Source organism: Vigna angularis, chromosome 2, assembly GCF_016808095.1.
Source record: "Vigna angularis cultivar LongXiaoDou No.4 chromosome 2, ASM1680809v1, whole genome shotgun sequence".
NCBI lineage: Eukaryota > Viridiplantae > Streptophyta > Magnoliopsida > Fabales > Fabaceae > Vigna > Vigna angularis.
The window spans coordinates 8,616,059-8,640,643 of record NC_068971.1 but is presented as its reverse complement, the minus strand read 5'-3'; the positions used below and the strand labels follow the sequence as shown (position 1 = coordinate 8,640,643).

The window sequence follows — 24,585 nt, the reverse complement described above, 5'->3', positions numbered from 1 at the left end:
ATGAAGAAAACGCTGATGAAAAATATTCCTTAGCATTATCACTACGAAGGATTTTAATTGTCTTCCCAAATTGGTTCTTGATTTCATTAGTAAAGGACACAAATATGGACAAAAGTTCAGATCTCTCTTTCATTAAATAAACCCAAGTACATCGAGAGAATTCATCAATGAAAGTGACAAAATAGTTAAAACCAAAAGAAGTAACACGACTTGGTCCCCAAATATCAGAGTGAATAGTTGAGAAAGGAGAATTACATAATGTCTCAGACTTTTTAGGATGAGAAGATCTAACATGTTTTCCTAATTGACACGACTCACAATCTAAGACTTGAATGTTCTTGAGACTTGGAACCATCATCTTCAACTTGAATAAACTTGGATGGCCCAACCGATCATGCAAAAGTTTTGGGGATGAAGTGGTAAAACAGGAAGCTGGAGAGCTATGTTTCAAAAAATAAAGTCCTCGAGACTCATGTCCTTCTCCAATCAGGCGACCCGTACCATGTTCCTGTATAACAAAGGAATTAGCAGTAAAGGTTTCAGAACAATTTAAGGAGCGAGTCAATTGGCTCAAAGAGATTAAATTGTAGGGGCAATGAGGAATATACAAAACGAAATTTAAATTTAGTGAAGGAGATAAGGAAACTCTGCCAATTCCCTGCGATGCAACTTTGGATCCATTGGCAATAGTAATGAAATGAGGGATTTTCTGAGAAGACATGGAAGAAAATGAAGAAATAGTACCAGAGATATGGTCAGAGGCACCTGAGTCAAGGATCCATGGATTGTGACCTTCCACAGATTGAGACATACCGGCAGTTGACGCACTGGACATGGAAGAGGATTGGTCAGGATTAGAAGATTTTCCAGATTTATACTTCAAAAATTCTTGATACTCTTCATTCGAAATTTTGGGTTCATCAGATTTCAAAACATGAACACCCTTGTCTGGATATCCATGTAAGGCATAACATTTTTCTCGAGTATGGCCTATCCTCTTACAATATGTGCACTGAGGAGGCATACCACGGCCACCACGTCCTCCTCGGTTGCCTCTGCCTCCTCCTCTTCCTTGTGGTGCTACCATGGCTGATGTTTCAATACCACTAATTGAACTTTCATCTTTAACTAATGAAGGTACCCGAAGAAGTCGAGTAACTAAGCTGTCCATTGATGGAACTTGATCACCAGCCAACATTTGATCACGAACATGACCAAAATCTGAATGTAGACCTCTTAAAATTAAGACCATGTAAAACTTATCAAGCTTCTTGTTTAGGCCTTCTAAAGAATCAGCCACAAAGAAATTCTTCAATTCTTCTACAGCAGCACGGGCCGTTCCTATGTAAGTAACCATATCATGATTGTTCTGTTTGAGAGAAGTCACTCTTTGAGTTGCATCAAAGAGGCGTTGTACATCGTTAGCAAAGATATCTTGAGCTTTTCTCCAAAAGGAGGAACACGTTTTGTAAGGTCTTAAAATTTCTAAGACTTCTGGTTCAACAGATTGCCATAGGACAGCACATAGTTGGAAATCAAGTTTCTGCCATTGAGATTTTTCTTCTTCAGGAACGGTGGAAACATCTTGTTCAAGATGGTCATGGTGTCCTTGACCAAGAAACCATAACTCCACAGAAGAAGACCAAGATAGATAGTTTTTCCAACTGAGTTTTGCAGAAGTAATGGTTGGAGTGGCAGAGAGAGGCAGTGTTCCAAGACCAGCCATCGTAAAACCAAACCAGAAAAAGAGGAAAACACCTTAACGGAGCAAAGATTGTGGGAAGAAACCCTAAACGGAGCAAACCTCAACGGAGCAGAAAATCAGTGACCACAATAGACTCAGGGGACGGAGGCGAACCGACCGGCGGTGGCGCGGTGAAGTTCTGACACGGGAGAGGCGGCGCGTGAATCCCACGCGCCCGAGAGAGACCGCACAGAATCGGCGCGTGACGGCGCGTCGAGAAGAATATGCGGTGGCGACCACCGGGGATGGGTCGCGCTCTTCGAGGCGCACCGAACCCCTAACTCCGCCGGAGAAAAGGCTGCGATGGCGGCGGCGGAGACGGAGCGGCGACGGAAGCGGAAGCAACGACAATGGGTGGCTGCAAACCCTAACCTGCTCTGGATACCATGTTAAATTTGGAGAGAGAAAATATAAAGATAGAAGTATTATTCCATTGTGTTATCTTTCTATTACACCAAATGTCCTATGTAAGGAGCAAGTAGACCAGCACACAACAGTAAAGTCTTACAGTACAATTATACAATACAATATATTTCAACACTTTTCAATGATTTCCACTTTAGCTATGTCCACTTCAATTCCTTTGGATGAAATTTTATGTCCCAAAACAATCCCTTCAGTCACCATGAAGTGACATTTTTCCCAATTAAGGATGAGGTTGGTTTGGATGCATCTCTTCAAAACTGTTTCCAAATTTGCCAGACATAGATCAAATGAGCTTCCAAACACAGAGAAGTCGTCCACGAAGACTTCTATACATTTCTCCACAAAATCAGAGAATATACCTTGCATACATCTTTGAAAAGTGGCGGGGGCATTGCAAAGCCCAAAAGGCATCTTTCTATAAGCGAATATACCGAAGGGGCACGTGAATGCGGTCTTTTCTTGATCTTTTGGATCAACAGCTATTTGATTATAACCAGAATAACCGTCCAAGAAGCAATAGAAAGCTTGCCCTGCTAATCTCTCCAGTATTTAACTTCCGGTAGTCAATGCACATTCTCCAACCGGTGACAGTTCGTGTAGGTATAAGCTCATTTTTCTCATTACAGATAACTGTCATGCCACCCTTCTTGGGCACCACTTGCACAGGACTTACCCATGTGCTATCAGAGATAGGATAAATGATCCCTGCCTTGAGAACCTCTTTTCTCACCTCCTCTTTCATGACTGGATTTAGCCTTCTTTGAGGTTGAGTTGCTGGTTTAAAATCATCTTCCATGAAAATGCGGTGCATGCAATAGGTTGGACTTATCCCCTTTAAATCAGAAATAGACCATCCTACAGCTCCTTTATTTCTTTTTAAAACTTCAATCAACTTCTTCTCTTCAGCAGATGATAAGGAGCTGCTGATAATCACAGGCCTGTTGTTGCCCTCATCTAGAAAAACATACTTTAGATGAGAGGGTAATATTTTTAGTTCTAGTTTCTTCTCTTCCAATATGACATCAGCCTTCATATCTTCAATCTGCACCTCATGAGATGGGATCTCCTTCAGCACATCCAAATCTGTTAAACGTTCTTCAATCATTCTCTCTTCTTCTTCATTGAGAGATTCACGTGCATCTATGAGGGTTTTTATAAGTGGGGATGATACATGTATTTCCCTTTCCACAGTTATGCAGGCTTCGTCAAGCACATCAACTTGAAAACAAGCTCCCTCATCAGTGGGATGAGACATTGCTTCAAAAACATTGAAATTCACCTTCATCTTCCACCCTCACCTTGAGCTTACCATCATCAACATCAATGAGTACTCTTGCCGTCTTCATAAATGGCCTTCCAAGAATGAGCGGTACCTCCACATCCGCCTCCATTTCCATGATAACGAAATCTACTGGAAACACAAATTTATCTACTCGTACAAGAACATCCTCCACTACACCAAGTGGATACTTGATGGATCTGTCCGCCAATTGTAGGCTCATCCGAGTAGGTTTGAGTTCAAGCTCTCCAATCTTCTCAAATAAAGAGAAAGGCATCAAATTAATCCTTGCACCCAAATCAATCAATGCTTTTCCAATAGCTAGCTTACCTATAGTGCAGGGAATGGTGAAGCTACCGGGATCCTTGAATTTAGGAGGGAGAAGCTTTTGGATAATGGCAGTGCAGTTGCCTTGTACCTCAATGGTCTCTTCCTCAATGTATTTCCTCTTTTTAGTGAGGAGTTCCTTCATGAATTTTGCATAGACTGGCATTTGTTGTAGTGCTTCTGAAAATGGTATTTTTATCTCCAATTGCTTGAAGATATCCATGAACCGCCCAAACTTCTTTTCTTTATCCTTTCTTGAGTATATTTGTGGATAGGGAAGAGGCTTCTCAACTTCTCTTTCTTTTCTTTTTCTTCTCTCATCCTCTTCATCTTTTTCTTTCTCTCTACTGACACTACTGTCTTTTTCTTTTCTCTCATTCTCTTCTTCTCTTCTATTCTCACTCTTTGTCTCATTTTCATCTTTTCTTTCATCACTCTCTTCTGAATTCTTTTTCTCCCCACTCACTAGCAACTTACCACTTCTTGTAGTGATTGCCTTGCACTCCTCCTTTGGGTTGGCTTCAGTATTGGCTCCAAAACACTTATCAGGTTTTTCTTCTAGCTTCTTGGCCAGTTGGCCAACTTGTATCTTCAAATTCCTTATGGATGCTTCTGTGCTTTTATGGTTGGAGATGGATACTTGCATGAATTGTTGAAGAGTGTCCTCCAATTTAGAGGTCCTGTCTGATAGAGAGGGGTGCGGTTGGTATTGTTGTGGTGGTCTGTTTGAGGGTCCAGCTTGTCCTTGGCCCATGCTTGGGTGCGGTCTCCATCCTTGATTATAGTGATTTTGGCGGTTCTGATTACCCATATAGTTCACATCTTCTTGGGTATTGACCTGCATAGCACAATGACCATTAGCATGTTCTCCTCCACACAATTCACACCCTTGATGTTGGGCTTGTGACACATTCTGGAGCTCTTTTGGCAATTGATAGAGTTTGTTCATGAGCGCTTCAAGCTGTTGGGTCATTATCTTGTTTTGAGCTAATAAGGCGTCCTGAGATTGTAGTTGAAAAACGCCCTTTTGTTGAGCCCTTTCATTCTGCATTTCACTGTCATTTGTAGCCATGTTTTCTATTAGCTCATGGGCTTCTTCAGGTGTCTTCCATCTAATATTTCCTCCAGCTGAGGCATCCAACATCAGTTTGGTTTGGGATCTCAATCCTCCCAAAAACATATTGAGAACGGTAGGCTCATCAAACCCATGAGTGGGTGTCTTTCTCAGTAGACCTTTGAATCTGTCCCAGGCTTGACTCAAAGTCTCATTGACATCCTGTTCAAAAGATGAAATCTCCTGTTTCCCCTTGTTAACCTTGGACTGTGGAAAGAATTTGTTGAGGAATTTTGCCACAACATCCTCCCAAGTACTAAAACTATTTTCAGGGAAAGAGTTCAGCCACATCTTAGCATTACCTCCCAAGGAGAATGGAAATAAGCTGAGCCTTATTGCCTCATCTGGCACTTGATGGATTTTTACAGTGTTGCAAATTTCCAAGAAAGTTGCCAAATGATTATAAGGATTCTCGTGTGATAGGCCATTGAACTGATTACTCTGCACCAGATGGATGAGGGCTGGCTTCATTTCCATGTTCACAACATTTACCCGTGGTCGAGCAATGCTATTAAAGTGGAGTGGCCCTGCGAAAGTAGAGTAGTCTTCCAATGTGCGCCTTGCTTGTCTATCACCGTTATCATTCATGTTGTCAGCCATATCCCCCATTTCCTGATTAGCTGTGGGAGAGTTTGGTCGCTCAGAGATTACAGGTGTGGGAGAAATGTCTCTTGATGTCCTGTTTTCTCTCCTTCTTTGGCTATTGTTTCTTCTTGCTGTCTTTTCAACTTCAAGATCCAATAGAAGAGGTTCAGATGATGATGTGCTTCTAGTACGAATTTTTCTCTGCATTCACTAAAGACAACAATACTAGAGCACAAGGTCAGCTTTAAGAACAATAAAAACAAATTTATTCTTAGTATAAAGAATATAAGACTAAAGCCTAAGTTGGTTAAGAATTACACAAGTAAAGTATTAACACCGAGTCCCCGGCAACGGCGCCAATTTTTGCAGTCCCAATCCCTTGGTAACTTAGAAAGTTCATCTGCATTACAATTAGAGGCTCTAAACAACTACAGAATCAAGCTCTATCCCTAGATACAATCTCCTATAGGTGTTAATTCCAGTTCAACATCCACAAAATATTTCCCAATATCAAGCAGATCTAAGAATCATGCTATGGTTGATCAAGTCACAACAAGCTTTAAGAGAAGGAAATTAAACACTCACAATCAAATGAAAGAAGCTTAAATTCATTAAAACTCAAGTGCATTTACATGAAAGTTTCGTAATTACATCATTCCCCAACAAATTGAAATTAGTTCTCCATAGTCATGGAGAACTTGAGCTTACAATGGAGAAAAATGAAAGAATGCGGATCCAAGGAGGAAGAATGGAGAGTTCCCACTGCCCAAAACCAGCTCCCTGAAGTCCAAATATGGTGTTCCAAGCTTCAGCCGCCAAGAAGATGTTACCCTGAGTTTCAGAATGCTTTAAATAGGTCTAGGGTTCCAGGTCAGCAATTATCGCGCCCGGCGCCCCTCCTCAGTCGCGCTCGGGCGCGAAACTCTCGCAGAAAGTCGCGCCCGGGCGCCCCCTATGTCGCGCCCGGGCGCCCCCTATGTCGCGCCCGGGCGCGAGCTTCTCGCATTAAGTTGCGCCCAGGGCCCTCTTGGTTGCGCCCGGGCGCGAGGCTTGCGCAGAAATTTGCGCCCAACCCCCTTCTTCTATGGCGCCCAGGCGCGAATTTCCTTCCCTGCTTCTTCAGATCCTGCTTTTGTATCTTTTCCTAGGCTCCCTTTCTTGATAATTATGATACTTCTCCAACAACTTGCAAATTGCCTACAAATTCGAGGAATTAATGAAGAAAACTTGTATGTAAAGCTTAAACTAGACTTATTCACAGACTTAGATAAAAAGGGAGGGTTAAACATGTTTCAAGCTTCAAAAGGGTCGATTTGGTACGAAAATTGGTTCAAAGATAATGGTAAAAATTACCGTTATCACTCTCGTTCTCTAGATAAATGAAAGACTAAAGAGAAATGCATTTTCCATATTGTTCGTTAATTTGGTTTGATATTATTTTCATATAGATTAAAAAGAAACTCTTATTTCTTAAAAATTTCAACTTTCAAGCGTCTGGAGGTATGGATTTGTTTTGTCGTTTAATTGCTTGCTTCGTGTCATTTTATTTAGTATCAGGTCTCCCTTGTAGTTCTTCTTCGTATTCTTTTTAGTTATTCTCTACCAATCTATCACCCTTGACACGTTAACATTTATATAACAGAGGAACTTTAATTGGGTGGGACTCCGAATTTATGGTGATTGTCTCATTTTCCATTCATAGATGTACATTGATTGGAAAGGTTTGTATTTGTTGCTCAATGATTTCAGCATAATGTGGTGATCAATCTGGTTTCCTAAACCTTGTGTGCCCTTAGTTGACTTTGAATTAAAACTTGTAATAACTCCTTTTATCTACATATTCAGTGATGAGGGTGAAGTCGGAAAGACCGTGACAGCAAAAATAGCAATGCAATACTTGGCTTCCCTTTGTGGAGGAAGCGAAACAGAGAAGGAGATATTAAAGACTAGTCCAGTACTAGACACATTTGGTAATGGAAAAACATTTAGAAATGACAACTTGAGTCGTTTAGTAAGATTTCCAATTTATTATATTGATTCTTTTGGATGATTCATTAGGTTTCTTTCAATTCAATATGGTTGCTTGTGGATATGCTCAGCTGGGAATAGAATGCACTCCTCATTGCTTTGATAATATGTTTGAAAATTTTTAAACGAAGATAATTTAATATTAAAGGGAATCAGTACTTTCTTTATTGAGTTTGTTTGATCCCATTAATGGATAATTTAAATATTTTGCTTGTTTGTCCTACTTTTGGAGTTCATTATATCAGAAGCTTCAGTTATGGCTTCTCTCAAATTTAGAAGGAATATTATTTCTTTCTTATTCTCATTATGAGGTTATTAACCTCTATAAATATACATGGGTTAGCTGCATATTTTAGGAAATGCAGACTGTTAATTCTAAGAAACAGATCCCTATGATTACGGGATCAATCATACATAAATAAACCTAATAAATGCAGCACATAATTGTTGCATAAATACAGCCCATCAAATATTAAAACATCCTAAAATATATCATGACAATTACTACCACGTCAATCATGGTTTTTGACACTCCCCCTCAAGCTGGTGAATAGGTGTTTTCCATTCCCAGCTTCGATATAATCCCTTCAAATTTACTGCAGTTCAGGCCCTTGGTGAGGATGTCCGCAAGTTGGTTTTGAGTGGACACATATGGTGTGCAAATCATGCCACTGTCAAGTTTTTTCCTAATAAAGTGTCTATCGACTTCAATATGTTTAGTCCTATCATGTTGAACCGGATTGTGAGCTATGCTAATTGCAGATTTATTGTCACAATATAACCTCATAGGTTCGTCCCACTTTATCTTCAAGTCTTCCAATATAATCTTCAGCCATAGAAGTTCACATATTCCGTGGGCCATTGCACGAAATTCTGCTTCAGCACTTGATCTAGCCACTACACTTTGTTTTTTACTCTTCCAAGTGACTAAGTTTCCACCGAGGAAGGTGCAGTATCCCGTGGTTGACCTTCTATCTACAACTGACCCTGCATAGTCCGCATCTGTATATGCTTCAAGACTTACACTCTTGTTCCGCGTGAACAAGATTCCTCTTCCGGAGGTTCCTTTTAAGTGCTGAACAATCCTAAGGGCAGCTTGTAGATGAGCTTCCTTTGGTTGGTGCATAAATTGGCTGACTCGACTTACAGCAAAAGCAATGTCTGGTCTAGTATGAGATAAGTAGATAAGTCTGCCCACAAGTCTTTGATACATTTCCTTGTCCACTGCAATATCCTCCTCCATACTTCCCAATTTTATATTTGGATCAACTGGAGTACTTGCTGGTCTGCAGCCTGTCTTCCCTGTTTCTTTGAGCAGATCAGTAATATATTTTTGTTGAGATATGAAGATCCCTTTCTTGGAATGAGCCACTTCAATTCCCAAAAAATATTTAAGCCTCCCTAGCGTCTTGATCTCAAATTCAGTGGCAAGACACTCACTTAACACTTGTTGTTCCTGCTTGTCGTCCCCACTTACTATAATATCATCTACATACACTAATAAAAATGTTACTCCCCCTGAAACTGAATGTTTGATAAATAATGTGTGATCTCCTTGGCTCTGTTTGTAGCCCAGATCTGTCATGACCTTGGTAAATCTTCCAAACCATGCTCTTGGAGATTGTTTTAGCCCATATAGAGCCTTTCTTAGTTTGCAAACAGTTCCAATAGCAACCCGATCATTGTAACCAGGGGGCAATTCCATGTATATTTCTTCTTCAAGATCTCCATGCAAAAAAGCATTCTTCACATCAAATTGCTGCAGATCCCAATCATTATTAGCTGCCAATGACAATATTACTCTGACCGTGTTCATCTTAGCAACCGGGGCAAATGTCTCCAAGTAATCAACTCCATAGGTTTGAGTGAAGCCTTTAGCTACCAACCTTGCCTTGTGACGTTCAATGGTCCCATCGGCCCTATACTTTATTGTATATACCCACTTACATCCAACTGGTTTTTTTCCAGGAGGTAGAGTGACAAGTTCCCAGGTTCTATTTCTGTTTAACGCATCCATTTCCACATCCATGGCATGTTTCCATTTCCTGTCAGACAATGCTTCAGATACAGAGGAAGGTGTGTGTGTGGAGTTGAGGTTAGTGAGAAAAGTTTTATGGGTAGGAGAGAATTTTTCAAAGGATAAAAAATTTGACAGTGGGTAAAGAGTTTGTTGGGTGCATGTTCTAGTTCCCTTTCTAAGGGCAATGGGCAGGTCCAGAGTTTGGTCCACTTGTGCTTCTATATTTTCAGACAAAAGCTCATTAGAATCACTTAAATTTATAGGATTTGAAGGTGTTACCTCATGCAGTGACGGTGGGTTGGATTCTTGGACATTGCCGGATCCTGGAATGGCCTTTTCTTTCCTTGAATATACCAGATTTTTCCCAAACTTTCTGCCTCCATCAGGTGCAGGAGTTGCAGGTGCAGGCTGTTTATTTGATTCAGGTGCAGGAGTTGCAGTTGCAGGCTGTTTTGTTGGTTCAGGTGCAGGCTGTTTTGCTGGTTCAGGTGCAGGAGTAGTTTCAGGGTCAATTTCTAGGCCAATTTCAGGTCCAAATGTCATATTTGGGGACATGAGAGTCTCATCTTCCTGTCTTACATTCTCCCCCTGAAGATGAGGCTGTTTAAAGTAGCTTTCTTGTTCGTTGAAGGTGACATCTCTTGACACATAGAATCTTTTTGAGAGGGGTTGAAAACATTTGTACCCTTTTTGTGTGGTAGAGTACCCTAAGAAGACACACTTGACAGCCCTAGGATCCAACTTTCCCCTTTCATTACTATGAATATGCACAAAGGATACACACCCAAATATTCTAGGTTGAAGGTTATTTGTAGGATCTAAGTGTGGGTAGAACGAGGATAGAACTTCCATGGGACTTTTAGAGTTTAAAACCTTAGTGGGTAACCTATTGATTAGATAGGTGGTAGTAAGAAGGGCTTCCCCCCAAAATCTCTTAGGAACATGGTTTTGAAAAAGTAGAGCTCTAGTTTGACCTAATAGGTGCCCATTTTTCCTTTCTGCAATCCCATTCTGTTGAGGTGTGTTTACACATGAGGACTCATGGATTATCTCTTCCCTTTGGCAAAAAGAGTTTAGTACAAGGTTAAAGTAGTCCCTGGCATTGTCAGACCTAATTCTTTTGATACTAACCCCAAATTGATTTTTAATCATTGAGACAAATTGGATAAACATAGAGCTAACTTCAGATTTTTGTTTCAATAAAAACACCCAAGGCACCCGGGTACAATCATCAATGAATGTTGAAAACCATTTAGCACCTGAGATATTAGGAACATGAGCAGGACCCCATACATCAGTGTGAACAAGAGAAAACGGGAGAGAACTCATCTTATTGCTAATGGGAAAAGGTACACGCTTGTGTTTTGCAAACTCACACACCTCACAATGGAGACTCTCCACATTTAAATTTTTAAACAAGGAAGGAAACAACACTTTTATAACACGGAATGATGGATGTCCTAGCCGGTAATGATGAAGTTGGGCTTTCTCGTTATTGGTCATGATGGATGTAGATATAAGACTCTTGGTAGGCAGATTAGGGTTCTCCATGTAGTATAGGCCATTCCATTCTCTAGCATGTCCAATCGTGCTCCCCGAGTTCTTGTCCTGCAAGATACAAGCGTTGTTGTAAAAGACAACATTACATGAAAGATCTTTGGTAAGTTTTTGTATGGAAATCAAGTTGATGGCTAGTTTAGGGACATGAAGGACATTTTTTAAGGTCATGGATGGGCTTAGTTGGACCTCTCCTTGTCCGGCTGCAGTTATAAGGGTTCCATCTGCGGTAGAAATTTTCTTGTTGCTAGGACATGGGGAATACGTGGAAAAGTATTTGGGTAAGGGGGTCATATGGTCAGTGGCTCCAGAGTCTAATATCCAGTAATGTGTAAATGGTGTATCTGAAACATTGAGTCCAAACAGAAATGGAAACTTACCAGAGTATGTCAATGTACACGTACCTATACTGGTGGGCTTCTCCAATTTACTAAGAAATGCTCTTACCCGTTCTATCTCTTCATGATTCAACTGTACAGATTCTTCACTTTGACCATTAGCAATGTGTGCTTGCCCTTGCCCTCCTTTTTTGTATACGCCTCCTTTTTGCCCCCACTCTCGGCTTGGGTTTTTTGCCCCCATTCTCGGCTTGAGATCTTTCCATCTTTCAGCCCCCATTCTCGGCTTGGGGGTTTTCCGTGTAATTTCCAACACTTTTCCCTTGTGTGGCGTGGCTTATTACAATGAGTACACCAAATCGCCTCATGTTTTTTCTCCATATTGGGAACCCAGTTGTTTTTCTGGTTGGCAATCATGATTGTTCCTCCTTCAGCTATCATTGCAGAATTTTCGGTGGTTGAGGTTTCCAGCATCAGCCCTTTCCTGCTTTCTTCACTCCGGATAATGGCCACCACTTCATTAAGACCTGGAACCTTTTCTTTTCCCAGGATTTGGATTCGAACTTGGCCATATTCAGGGTTTAGGCATACCAAAAAATCATAGACCCTATCTTGTTCAATATACTCCTTTACAATTGCTGAGTCTTCTGAGCATTTTGCTTTTATAACTCGATAGTGATCCAATTCCATCCATAGAGACTTGAGTTGGTTGGCATATTCTGTGACTGATTTATTTCACTGTTTGGCAGCCACAGTCTTCACTTTTACATCATAAATTTGAGCAGCATCCTTGGCCTTAGAGTAAGTTTGTTCAGCTGCCTCCCAAATTTCTTTTGCTGATTTCAGAAACATACAGGTATCACTGATTTCTGGGACCATTGAATTCCATAGCCATGCCATGATCATGGAGTCTTCATCCCATGATTTGAATTTGGGATCAGTCTCATCTGGTGCATTACCAGTCAGGTGACTGATCTTCCCTTTACCTTTCAAGACGGTCTTAATGATTTGAGACCATTTGAGATAGTTCTTCCCATTTAACCTATAAGTGGAATGAATATTCTGCATTTCTCCAGTGGTTTGGGGACTGTCCCCAGTTTCCAGATTCACTACTTCAGCCATAACAAGGAGGAATCAAGGAGGAGTTACGCTGCAATGAAGGCTAGCTTCGGGGTGCAACAATAAAGGCTGCGGTTTTAGGTTACAGATCGTGCAGCAATGACGGCTGCGGCTGCAGTTTGGTGGCACGGTCAGAGACTCCCAGAGATCGGGAGCTCTGATACCATCTCAAATTTAGAAGGAATATTATTTCTTTCTTATTCTCATTATGAGGTTATTAACCTCTATAAATATACATGGGTTAGCTGCATATTTTAGGAAATGCAGACTGTTAATTCTAAGAAACAGATCCCTATGATTACGGGATCAATCATACATAAATAAACCTAATAAATGCAGCACATAACTTTTGCATAAATACAGCCCATCAAATATTAAAACATCCTAAAATATATCATGACAATTACTACCATGTCAATCATGGTTTTTGACAGCTTCAACTACCAAATGGGATTGGGAGGTGGTAAAGATAATAACAACTTCCGGAGCTGAATCTCTCATTTCACTGCCAGATGGGAAAGTAAGATACGCAACATTGTTTCTCTAGACTGATAAGTTCTTTTTGGTCTGATTAATTGTACACTCCACACTATCATAGGTTTTAAATGTGAAAGACGATAATTTGGTGCCAGCTAATCCCGACATTCTTAATGGAGTGGATGATCTCATGGAACTTAGTTATTTAAATGTACCAGCAGATTTATTCATCCTGCAATATAGATACAACCAAGATATGATCTATGTAAGCTTATATCTCCTAATATTCTCTCTTCGTTTAGTTTCCAAATCATAACATCTTTAAGTGCATGACTATTAATTCAGACGAAAGCTGGGCCTGTTTTGGTTGCTGTAAATCGCTTTAAGAAGTTCCTTTCTTTGGTAATGACCATATTGAAACCTACAAGTGTAAGGCAATTGAAAGCCGTCATGTTTATGCAATTACCGACACAACCATCCTAGAAATGATTTGAGGTAACTTTTTCCTTATTTTGCATGTTTGGATGAAGTTTCAAAAAGTCAAGCTGTTTCCATTAATTTTAAAGTATACCCTTGTACTGCTTTCCTTACAAATGAAGTGAATCAATAATAATTATAAGGTTAGTATTTCTTGATTAATTCTATTTTTCCGAGTGACAGGTAATCGAAAACTATTTGGTGTTCGTTGGTTCTTTAAGAGATGCTTCGGTGTATGTTTTAATTTCAGTTTCAATCTGTGCATGTATTGCTTGAATATTAGTCTTCAGTTTTTCGCTCTCCACTTCTGCTTAAAGATGGTCCAGCATACAAGGCTCACAAGTGGGGTCTTACTCAGTATTTTGACTAAACCTTTACGGCTTTTGTATGGGATTTACACAGAATTTCATGGGATAGAGATGAGTATTTTCTTTCATCTTGCCCTTGTCATCAAGTGCTAGATCAGGACTAAAATAAATTTAGGAAAAAACTATTAAAGAGAAGTTGTAGGTAGAACTTTAGTTGAGGGTGTTCAGAGGATTAGTAGCAACTGTTGTTGTCAAATTTTCTTATTTCTTAAGCTGGTAATATTTTTTGTCATTGGTTCATTTTCCTGTTTAGCTCGCTGAAAAATTTATCTAACCAAGTGAAATAATATTAAATGGCTCTTGTTGTCTAGATAAATGAAAGACTAAAGACAAATGCATTTTCCATTTTGTTCTCTAGATAAATGAAAGACTAAAGAGAAATGCATTTTCTTTATTGTTTGTTAATTTGGTTTGATATTATTTTCATATTGATTAAAAAGAAACTTTTTTTTCTTAAAAATTTCAACTTTCAAGCGTCTGGAGGTATGGATTTGTTTTGTCGTTTAATTGCTTGCTTCGTGTCATTTTATTTAGTATCGGGTCTCCCTTGTAGTTCTTCGTGGTATTCTTTTTAGTGATTTGCTACCAATCTATCATTCTTGACACGTTAACATTTATTTAACAGAGGAGCTTTTAGTGGGTGAGACCCCGAATTTAAGGTGATTATCTCATTTTCCATGCATAGATGTACTTTAATTGGAAAAGTTTGTATTTGTTCTCAATGTTTTCAGCATAATGTGGTGATCAATCTCGTTTCGTAAGCCTAGTGTGCCCTTAGTTGACGTTGAAATAAAACTTGTAATAACTCCTTTTATCTACATATTCAGTGGTGAGGGTGGAGTCGGAAAGATCGAGACAGCAAAAATAGCAATGCAATACTCTGCTGCCCTTGGTGGAGGAAGCGGAATAGAGAACGAGATATTAAAGACTAATCCAATACTAGAAGCCTTTGGTAATGGAAAAGCATTAAGAAATGACAATTTTGGTCGTTTTGTGAGATTTGCAATTTGTTATATTGATTCTTTTGGTTGATTCATTAGGTTTCTTTCAATTCAATATGGATGCTAGTGGATATGCTCAGCTGGGAATAGAATGCACTCCTCATTGCTTTGATAATATGTTTGAAAATTTTCAAACGAAGATAATTTAATATTAAAGGGAATCAATCTTTTCTTTATTTAGTTTGTTTGATCCCATTAATGGATAATTTAAATTTTATACTTGTTTGTCTTACTTTTGGAGTTCATTATATCAGATGCTTCCGTTATGGCTTCAACTACCAAATGTGGATTGGGAGCTGGTAAAGATAATAACAACATACGGAGCTGAATCTGTCATTTCACTGGCAGATGGGAAAGTAAGATACGCAACATTGTTTCTCTAGACTGTTAAGTTCTTTTTGGTCTGATTAATTGTACACTCCACCTTATCATAGGTTTTAAAGGTGAAAGAGGATAATTTGGTGCCAGCTATTCCCGACATTCTTAATGGAGTGGATGACCTCATGCATCTTAGTTATTTAAATGAACCAGCAGTTTTATTCAACCTGCAATATAGACAACCAAGATATGATTTATGTAAGTTTATAACTCCTAATTTTCTCTCTTCATTTAGTGAAGGAATTTGAAGCTCTGGCCGGACAGATGAAAGCGTTTTCGGACGACCAGTTGTTGGGATACTTCCTGGCAGGCTTACGGAAGGAATTGCGATGCGAGGTTAGACCCCATGACCCACGAAACTTGATGACGGCGATGAAACTAGCGCGGGACGTCGAAGAGGCTCTACGCGGGCTAGGTCTGATGGGGTGTACGACATCCAAGAATCCCCCATCATGGGGACTATTGAATATAGGGAAAAAGATTAAGAGAAATCTCCCTAATGTGTTTAGCATACACATAGGGTAGTTTATTTATAATGTAGGATAAGGGTTAAACCCTAAATACAGAATGGGCTAAGCCCAATTAACAGAAACACACAACTTAACATCTAACACTCCCCCTCAAGCTGGAGCATATAAATCATATGTTCCAAGCTTGTTACAAAGATAGTCAATTCTAGGTCCTCGTAAGGACTTGGTGAATATATCTGCCAACTGGTTGCTTGAGTTAACGAACTCAGTCTTGATATCTCCGGATATGATTTTTTCTCTAATAAAATGACAATCAACTTCAATGTGCTTGGTTCTCTCATGGAAGACAGGGTTAGAGCTAATATGAAGAGCAGCTTGATTATCACATATAAGTGTCATGTGAGTGACATCTCCAAATTTCAATTCATTAAGTAATTGTTTAAGCCACACAAGCTCGCAAGTAGCAGATGCCATAGCTCTATATTCTGCTTCTGCGCTGGACCTTGCCACAACACTTTGCTTCTTACTTTCCAAGAAATCAGGTTGCCACCTATAGAGACACAATATCCAGAAGTAGACCTCCTATCAGAAGGGGAACCAGCCCAATCAGCATCTGAATAGCAAACGATTTTTGTATCGTTGTTAGGGCCATATAGCAAACCTTTTCTAGGTGATCCTTTAATATACTTTAGTATGCGAACAACTGCATCTCAATGGTCTTCACATGGGGAGTTTAGAAATTGACTCACCACACTAACTGTGAAGGAAATGTCAGGACGCGTAACAGTAAGATAGTTTAATTTACCAACTAATCTTCTGTACCGTTCAGGATCTGAGAAAGGCTCCCCATGATTTGGTAAGAGTTTGATGTTAGGGTCCATAGGTGTCTCAACAGATTTACAGTTCATTAACCCTGTTTCCTCCAAGATGTCTGACGCATACTTCCTCTGAGATATGACAATACCATCATTGGATTGTGCTACTTCAATACCCAAAAAGTACCGGAGTTTGCCAAGATCTTTGGTTTGAAAATTATGACAAAGGTGTTGTTTCATCTGAGAGATGCCGAGATAGTCACTTCCTGTGAGAACAATATCATCAACATACACTATTAAGTAAATACATCCAGCACTTGAGTGACGATAGAACACTGAATGATCCGCTTCACTGCGAGACATACCAAATTGTTGAACAACACAACTGAATTTACCAAACCAGGCCCGAGGAGATTGTTTTAGGCCATATAAGGATTTGCGAAGACGACATACCAATCCAGATGACTCCCCTTGAGCAACAAAGCCAGGCGGTTGCTTCATATAAATTTCTTCTTGCAAATCACCATTTAGGAAGGCATTTTTGACATCAAGTTGGTAAAGAGGCCATTGGCGAAGAGCGGCCATGGCAATGAATAGGCGAACAGAGGTCATTTTTGCCACTGGAGAAAAAGTATCACCATAATCCAAACCAAAAATCTGTGTGTAGCCTTTGGCAACCAGTCGAGCTTTCAGACGATCAATTGTGCCATCAGGGCCAACCTTGATAGCATACACCCACCTGCAACCAACAACAGACTTTCTAGATGGTAATTGGACAAGCTCCCAAGTTCCACTTTTCTGTAAAGCACTTAATTCATCCAGCATAGCTTGACGCCAGCCAGGATGAGTTAAGGCATCACCCACAGATTTAAGAATTGACACAGAAGAAATGGATGAGACAAGTGTAAAACGATGGAGATAATCTGTGGTAACTAAGAACAGTATAATGGGGGGAAGGGTTACGGGTAGAGCGTATACCTTTACGGAGGGCAATAGGCAAGTCAGACTCATTTGCTGGAGCCGGAGGAGACACAGGAGGCGGCACTAGAAGTTAGTCATGAGGGAGACAATTGCGGCGACTATAAACTTGAAGGGGTGGTGGTGAAAGACGATCCTATGGTGAATGAGAGTCTAAAGAAGGAGGAGACAAAATGGGTGGAGGATCACCAGGAGGATTACAAATAAGAGGAATATCAACAGTAACAGGGAGAGGTACAGAACTAGAAGATAAATGTGTAAAGTAAAAAGAAGATTCATCAAAAGTGACATCAGCAGAGATAAAATGACGATTGAGGGAAGGAGAAAAACACTTATAGCCCTTTTGTGACCGTGGAAATCCTAAGAAAACACATTTGTGAGACCTAGGAGATAACCTGTCAAGACCAAGACTAAAATCATGAACAAAACATGTAGACCCAAAAACTCTAAGAGGTAATGGATGTAGAGGGTCTTGAGGAAATAATATAGAATGAGGGATTTTGTTCGCTAGGATGGAAGATGACATGCAGTTGATAAGATAACATGCCGTGAGAACAGTATCACCCCAAAAACGTGAGGGTACTTGACCATGAATGAGAAGGGTACGAGTTGTTTCAATAAGGTGTCTATTCTTGCACTCAGCCACCCCATTTTGTTGAGGGGTATAAGCACATGAGGTTTGGTGAAGAATGCCATGAGAAGCCATAAAATGTTTAAACTGTTGAGAAAGGTATTCACGGCCATTATCACTATGTAAAGTGCGAATAAAAACCCCAAACTGAGTTTTTATTTCATTAAAAAAAGTTTGAAAAATAGAAAACAACTCAGAACGATTCTTCATGAGAAACAACCAAGTACATCTAGAATAGTCATCAATAAAGGTAACAAAATATTGAAATCCTAAAGTTGACTTAACACGACTAGGTCCCCAAGTATCAGAATGAACCAAGGAAAAGGGGGATGACGCTCGTTGGGAAACACTACGAGGAAAGGAACTACGAGTATGTTTACCTAACTGACAAGACTCACACGACAAACTTGATAATTTGGTGTTGGAATATCAAATGTAATATTTATGTATCTTAGGAGGTGCCTAACTTGTCTAGGAGGTGCCTAACTTATGTCTTTGGGATGTGCCTAACTTAGGTTAGGATGTGCCTAACTTAGGTTAGGATGTGCCTAACTATTAGGTTCATAGTTCTATAAATAGGTAGTATCTTGTAATAAGTTTTAAGGAAGTAATATAGATTTTATGCTTTTTCACATGGTATCAGAGCCTTAGTCTCTTCCATCACTATCTTTGTTGTCTGCCGGCGGCCGGCCGCCGTGCCGCCGGCAGGTCCCTAAAAGTCTCTTCTTCAAACATGTGCCTTTGTGCGTTATTGGCCTGCAATTGCCCCAGTCAAGCTGTTAGACTTATGTCTCTTTCAGCCTTTATGTTTCAGTGGGCAGCTTATGTCTCTTTCAGCCTTTATGTTTCAGTGGGCAGCTCTCTAAAATTAGAGTGGAGTCATTTCTCTGCCTTAGCCAAATTCAGTACGTCTTTATGTGCTGGCCTCACCTAGCCTTTCTCCAATGTCACCAACACTTTCTTATTCTGGAATTCAATTCACCTGCATCCAGAAACTAAGTGACTAAAAATCTCAAAATGGGATTCGAACCCATTTCAGACCAGCAGCTGAAACTGGTATTTTAAGTGATGCTGAGTTATTTTTGGCATTATCATGTTGCTGCCAATCAATGACCAAGACCGAGAGAACTAGGCCACTGCCTTGAGGTGCACTGCTGCTCTCCGCCGTCACCGCTGCTCTCCACCGTTGACCGCCGAGTCGACCGCCGCCGGCCACCGTCGCAGTTCCGTCCGATGACCAGCGGATCTGGACCGCCGGATTCAAGATCAAACTCCTCTCCACGCGCCACCTTCCTTCAGCCAGTCTCGGTGCGTGTTTGTCACGCGCCGCCGTCTCCCGGCGATCGTCACAGTTCCGACCGTTGTCCAGTGGATCTGGACCGTCTGTTCACGCGACAGCCGTCCCCACCGGTGGGTTCGCCTGATTCTCCTCCACGCTCCGCCACGCGCAGCCTCTTTGTGCGCTGCGAACAGGCGCGTGCTTTCCACGCGCCGCTCTCTGCTCACCGGAAAGTCGCCGCGACACCTCCATAGCCGTCGTCGGAGCTTCCTCTCTCTGTTCTGACCCTCCATAACAGCCGGTGTGTTGGTTTTGATCATTCTTTCCTCACCTCTACCTCTCGGAAGAGGTTTTCAGATTCTGCCTCAGCCTCCTCTTCCACCGGAATGTGTTGCTCCGTCTTGGAACGCGTTCAGCTGCATGCGGCCATGTTGGCCCTGCAGTTTGGCTACGCCGGATTCCACGTCGTCTCTCGAGCTGCCCCTAACATGGGCATTAGCAAACTTGTTTTCCCAGTCTACCGCAACGTTATTGCCTTATTCCTGCTCCTTCCTTTTGCCTACTACTTGGAAAAAAAGGAGAGGCCTGCCATTGCTTTAAACTTTGTCTCACAGTTCTTTCTTCTGGTGCTTATCGGGATTACTGCGAACCAAGGTTTCTACTTGCTTGGTTTGGACAACACATGATGCTTCTCTTTTTACGTCACAGCAGCAGCTCCCTGAAGGTGTGTACCTCCCATGCTTGCTGGATGTCGATCAGCCCCCTGCTTCTTCTTGCTGTTGGTGGCTGCTCCCTATGTGCTACTGTCATGGTCGTGAACCAGCTCCCTGTGCCTGCTGCTGCCTTGCTGGACCAGTTGTTGTTTTCACTCCAAAGCTGCTGGATGAAAGTTGCTGGACTGGTGGATGTTGCTGCCCACCGTGAAGTGCTGCTGCACCCCCTCCGTGCTCTTCCCAATCTGTCCAAGCAGCTGGACGTGATTGGCCGTGTGTTTCATAATATGTTTCATTGCTGGACAGAACCTGAACCAGGATACTGTTGTTCTCAACAGTGATGTTTTGATGTTGCTGCTCCGTCTGTGACCAAGCCTGCTTCCATCATCTCCTTCTCCATTGAGAAGGGCTCTCTGCCTTCACCAATGTGAAGGGCTTCCTGTCTCTACCATTCTCTATTCTGAAAAGGCTCTCTACACTTAACAGCTCAAGTACTGAATTTTGTGTTGTTCTTCAACAACTCACTTTGACTCGTCGGGTTGAAATGTTCAAGGTTGGGGGATCTCATTTGACTTCAGACTCCCTTTTGGACGCCACTGCGTCACTTCTTTGGGTCTTTTTTTGATGCCATCATAAGTCCCAATATTCGTGTTTTGGTTTCTGCCATGTGAAAGGATATTTGCACCGTTAGTCAATGCCTTCTTTGAGATTGACCGCTGATTTGACTCGTTTGATGCTATGGGATTTCAGATTTGTCCCTCGTACGGATCGGTTCTCACCCGTTCTTCCACCTCCGTGTGAGGGGAAGTTTCAGCCGCCACAGGGTAGTTGTCCCTGTAGGTTTGTTGCTGTTTCAGCCGTTGTAGGGTGGTTAAGTCCCTACAGGTTTGTTGTTGTTTCATCCATTGCAGACATTTCAGTTTCTGCAGGTTCGTTGTTATTAGGGCAATAAATCCCTAACGGTTCATTGTTGTTCAGGGTAGTTAAGTCCCTGAAGATTTGTTGCTACTCAAGGAAGTGAAGTTCCTGAAGGTTTTATTGTTGTGTAGGGTGGTTAAGACCCTACAGGTTTCTGGCTTTTAGCCTTTGAAGGCCTCTCATGTTACCGATGTCTTCGTCTCCACCGTTTGCCGCTGTCCACCACCGTCCGCTGCCAACTACAGTCTCAGACAGACGCAACTGCGTCAGTTCTTCTTCCGATCTTCGTGTGATACACTGCTAAGTATCACCACTGGGGAGTTGTCCAACAAAGAATTTTGGACCTCCAACATGTCTTTGGATCTTTGATGCCTTTGTTTTCATTTGAGTTTAATGATGTACTTTCCAGTTGAGTGTGTTTATTCCAAGCTTGGCTCATACAATATGTATGATCAAGCTTGAGGGGGAGTGTTGGAATATCAAATGTAATATTTATGTATCTTAGGAGGTGCCTAACTTGTCTAGGAGGTGCCTAACTTATGTCTTTGGGATGTGCCTAACTTAGGTTAGGATGTGCCTAACTATTAGGTTCATAGTTCTATAAATAGGTAGTATCTTGTAATAAGTTTTAAGGAAGTAATATAGATTTCATATAATTTCACATTTGGACAGACTCGGAACAAGTTGTTGCAGTTTGGCAAGACTGGGATGACCTAACTGAGCATGAAGAAGGGATGGTGACTCCATGATTACGCCAGCATGTGGAGAAGGGCTGAGATGATATAGGCCATGAGACTCACATCCTGTGCCAATCATGTGTTTCGAACTCCGGTCCTGCAAGCAAACAGAATCTTTGGTAAATGAAATAACACAATTAAGGGAACGAGTTAGACGACTTACGGACAATAAGTTAAAAGGAGACCCAGGGACATAAAGTACATTATTAATGGATATGGATGGAAAAATATGAACAGTACCAATACCATGAGATGAGACTCTAGACCCATCAGCCATCGTTACCGAGGGTAAATTAACCGGACATGACAAGGAAGAAAACAAGGACTTGTTACCAGTGATATGATCGGTGGCACCTGAGTCAAGGACCCAAGATCCGAGAGAGTGAGTCATACCGACAAAAGGAGGACCTGTGCGTATAACAGAAGCAGATGTAGTGGAACTAGAGTGTTGACGGTCCTCATACCATCTGAGAAATTCCTGAAAGAGTAAAGGGTTATTTATGGTATTTGATGAAGTAGGATGGTCTGCAGACGGTGATCGGGGAGGTGGATCAGAATTAGCCATTGCTATAGGTCGAGGAGGACGTCCATGAAGTGCATAACATCTATCAATTTTGTGGCCTAGCTTGCCACAGTGGTTACATTTTGGACGTCCTTTACCTGGTTGGCGAGACCGACTCCGATCATCAAGTTGGGCAGCCATGGAGAGGGAGAAACTCTGTTGAATATAGTTAAAAACTATATTTGGATTAATCTCCCTTGTGTAAAATACACACATAGGGTTCTCTATTTATAATAGAAGAAATATGGGCTAAGCCCAAAATACAAATGAGAAATAATAACAAACTAACTAAAAGATAAAAGATATAATATATCTAACACTCCCCCTCAAGCTGGAGCATACAAATTGTATGAACTAAGCTTGGAATAGATGAACTCAGTTTTGAACTAGATGATTTGTCTTCAAGAGTGTGAGACAAACATAGATGGACTAATAGCAGCTTGTGAAACTTCAACTTCAAAAGTGGATGAATGAGAGCAGTGGTGGACAATGACAAACTGCAAGGACTGATTCCCAATCAATGATGGATGAGTGACGGGATCAACAGTGGTAGCTGAAAGCTAAGAGCTACAAAACTGCAGGGACTACACTAAATCTTCATCAATGATGGCTGGGTGACGGGATCAACAGTAGTAGCTGAAATCTACAAAACTGCAGGGACTACACCCATATATATGTGACTTGCAGTGTCTTGGAAACGTACTCCCCATTAGTGTGAAGGGCGGAAACGGGAATATCACAGTTGCTGGACCACTAAAGCAAAACAAAATATTAAGCTACAATGCTGAAACAAAGGCATCAAAGATTCAAAGATACGTTGGAGGTCCAAAATTCTTTGCTGGACAACTCCCAAAGTGGTGATACTTAGCAGTGTATCACAAGAAGATCGGGCTAAACTCTAGCCCTAGAAGAACTGACGCAGTTGCGTCTGTCTGAGGCAGTAGCGACTGCAGTGGCGGTTCACTGCTATAAAACTGTAGAGACTAAATTGCCATCACTGACTGATGGGGCCTGTAGTGGCTGGAAGCGACAAAACTACAAGGACTGCCATCACTAACTGACGAGGTGATGGGGCCTACAGTAGTTGGAAGCATACGGGGCCTGAACAGCGGCAAACGGGGCCTGAACAACGGCAAACGGGGCCTGAACAGCGGCAAACGGGGCCTGAACAGTGGCAAACGGCGCCTGAACAGCGGCAAACGGCGCCTGAACAGCGGCAAACGGCGCCTGAACAGCGGCAAACGGCGCCTGAACAACGGCAAACGGCGCCTGAACAGCGGCAAACGGCGCCTGAACAGCGGCAAACGGCGCCTGAACAGCGGCAAACGGCGCCTGAATAGCGGCAAACGACGCCGGACAGCGGCAAACGGTGCCGGACAGCGGCAAAACGGTGCCGGACAGCAGCAAAACGGTGTCGGACAGCGGCAAAACAGTGCTGGAGAGGAGTCTGGTCTTCACTCCGGCGGGGTTTGTCGTCGCTCGAGGAGACGCTTCAAATCTGCTGGTCACCGGTCAAAACTGTGACAGCGGCCGACGACGATGGGGGACTGGCCGGAAAGAAGCGCTGCGTGGCGGCGCGTGACTGAGAAAAGGCTCTCGAAACCAGCGTGGTTGGCCGTCGCTCGAAGGGACGGTCCAGATCCGCAGGTCACCCGTCGAAACTGTGACGGTGGCCGGCGGTGGCGGCGGCGGCAGCGGTGCTAGCGGCGGCGACAACGATAGCAGCGACGGGAGCGGAAAGCGGCGATCGTTGGCGACTGGCTGCACTGAGAAGAAGAGAAAATGGACTGTTGTCTGAAATTTTAGGGGCTGCCGGCGACCATGGCAGCCGGCCGCCGACAGACAAAAGAGGCCACAAGAAGAGATCAGAGAACCTGCTTTGATACCATGTTGAATATAGTGAAAAACTATATTTGGATTAATCTCTCTTGTGTAAAATACACACATAGGGTTCTCTATTTATAATAGAAGAAATATGGGATAAGCCCAAAATACAAATGAGAAATAATAACAAACTAACTAAAAGATAAAAGATATAATATATCTAACAAACTCTAAAAAATCAAAGTACTCCGATTGATGCAACGACCACAGATCCAGAAAAAGGGCGAAGAGGAGATCACGGCGGTGCTGATCGGCGGCGGAAACCTCAGGCGACGCGCCGGCACGTGCGGCGGTAGCGGTGGCAGCGGTGACTTTTGCGGCGGCGCGTGGAGGCGCATGGGTGGTCCGTTCGCCGCGATC

General features: G+C 42.0%; 2 protein-coding genes across 32 annotated transcripts in view; one reads left to right on the top strand and one right to left on the bottom strand.

Annotated features, from left to right (window-relative positions):
- The window catches only part of LOC108327225 (myosin-1), a 57,098-nt gene that overhangs the window by 27,559 nt on the left and 4,954 nt on the right, over positions 1–24,585 (top strand). For 15 of the 31 annotated variants that reach the window (XR_008247401.1, XR_008247394.1, XR_008247407.1 and 12 more), the window contains 8 exons: positions 7,321–7,445; positions 12,972–13,057; positions 13,136–13,279; positions 13,360–13,509; positions 14,485–14,518; positions 14,687–14,811; positions 14,900–15,216; positions 15,295–15,436. The exons of 3 other annotated variants lie outside the window; for them this stretch is intronic. The gene's annotated coding sequence lies outside the window, so the exon portion shown is untranslated. Of the gene's footprint in view, positions 1–7,110; positions 7,197–7,320; positions 7,446–12,971; positions 13,058–13,135; positions 13,280–13,340; positions 13,510–13,533; positions 13,725–14,484; positions 14,519–14,686; positions 14,812–14,899; positions 15,217–15,294; positions 15,437–15,473; positions 15,575–24,585 lie in introns of those variants that run through there. 13 more of the 31 variants (XR_008247409.1, XR_008247416.1, XR_008247420.1 and 10 more) reach the window with 12 other exon arrangements.
- On the bottom strand, positions 161–6,974 carry LOC108327226 (uncharacterized). The gene is made up of 2 exons (XM_052873938.1): positions 745–6,974; positions 161–508 (listed from the first exon to the last, which is right to left on the bottom strand). The coding sequence occupies exon 1, from the start codon at positions 5,680–5,682 to the stop codon at positions 3,430–3,432; it is 2,253 nt and encodes a 750-aa protein (XP_052729898.1). The 5' UTR covers positions 5,683–6,974; the 3' UTR covers positions 161–508; positions 745–3,429.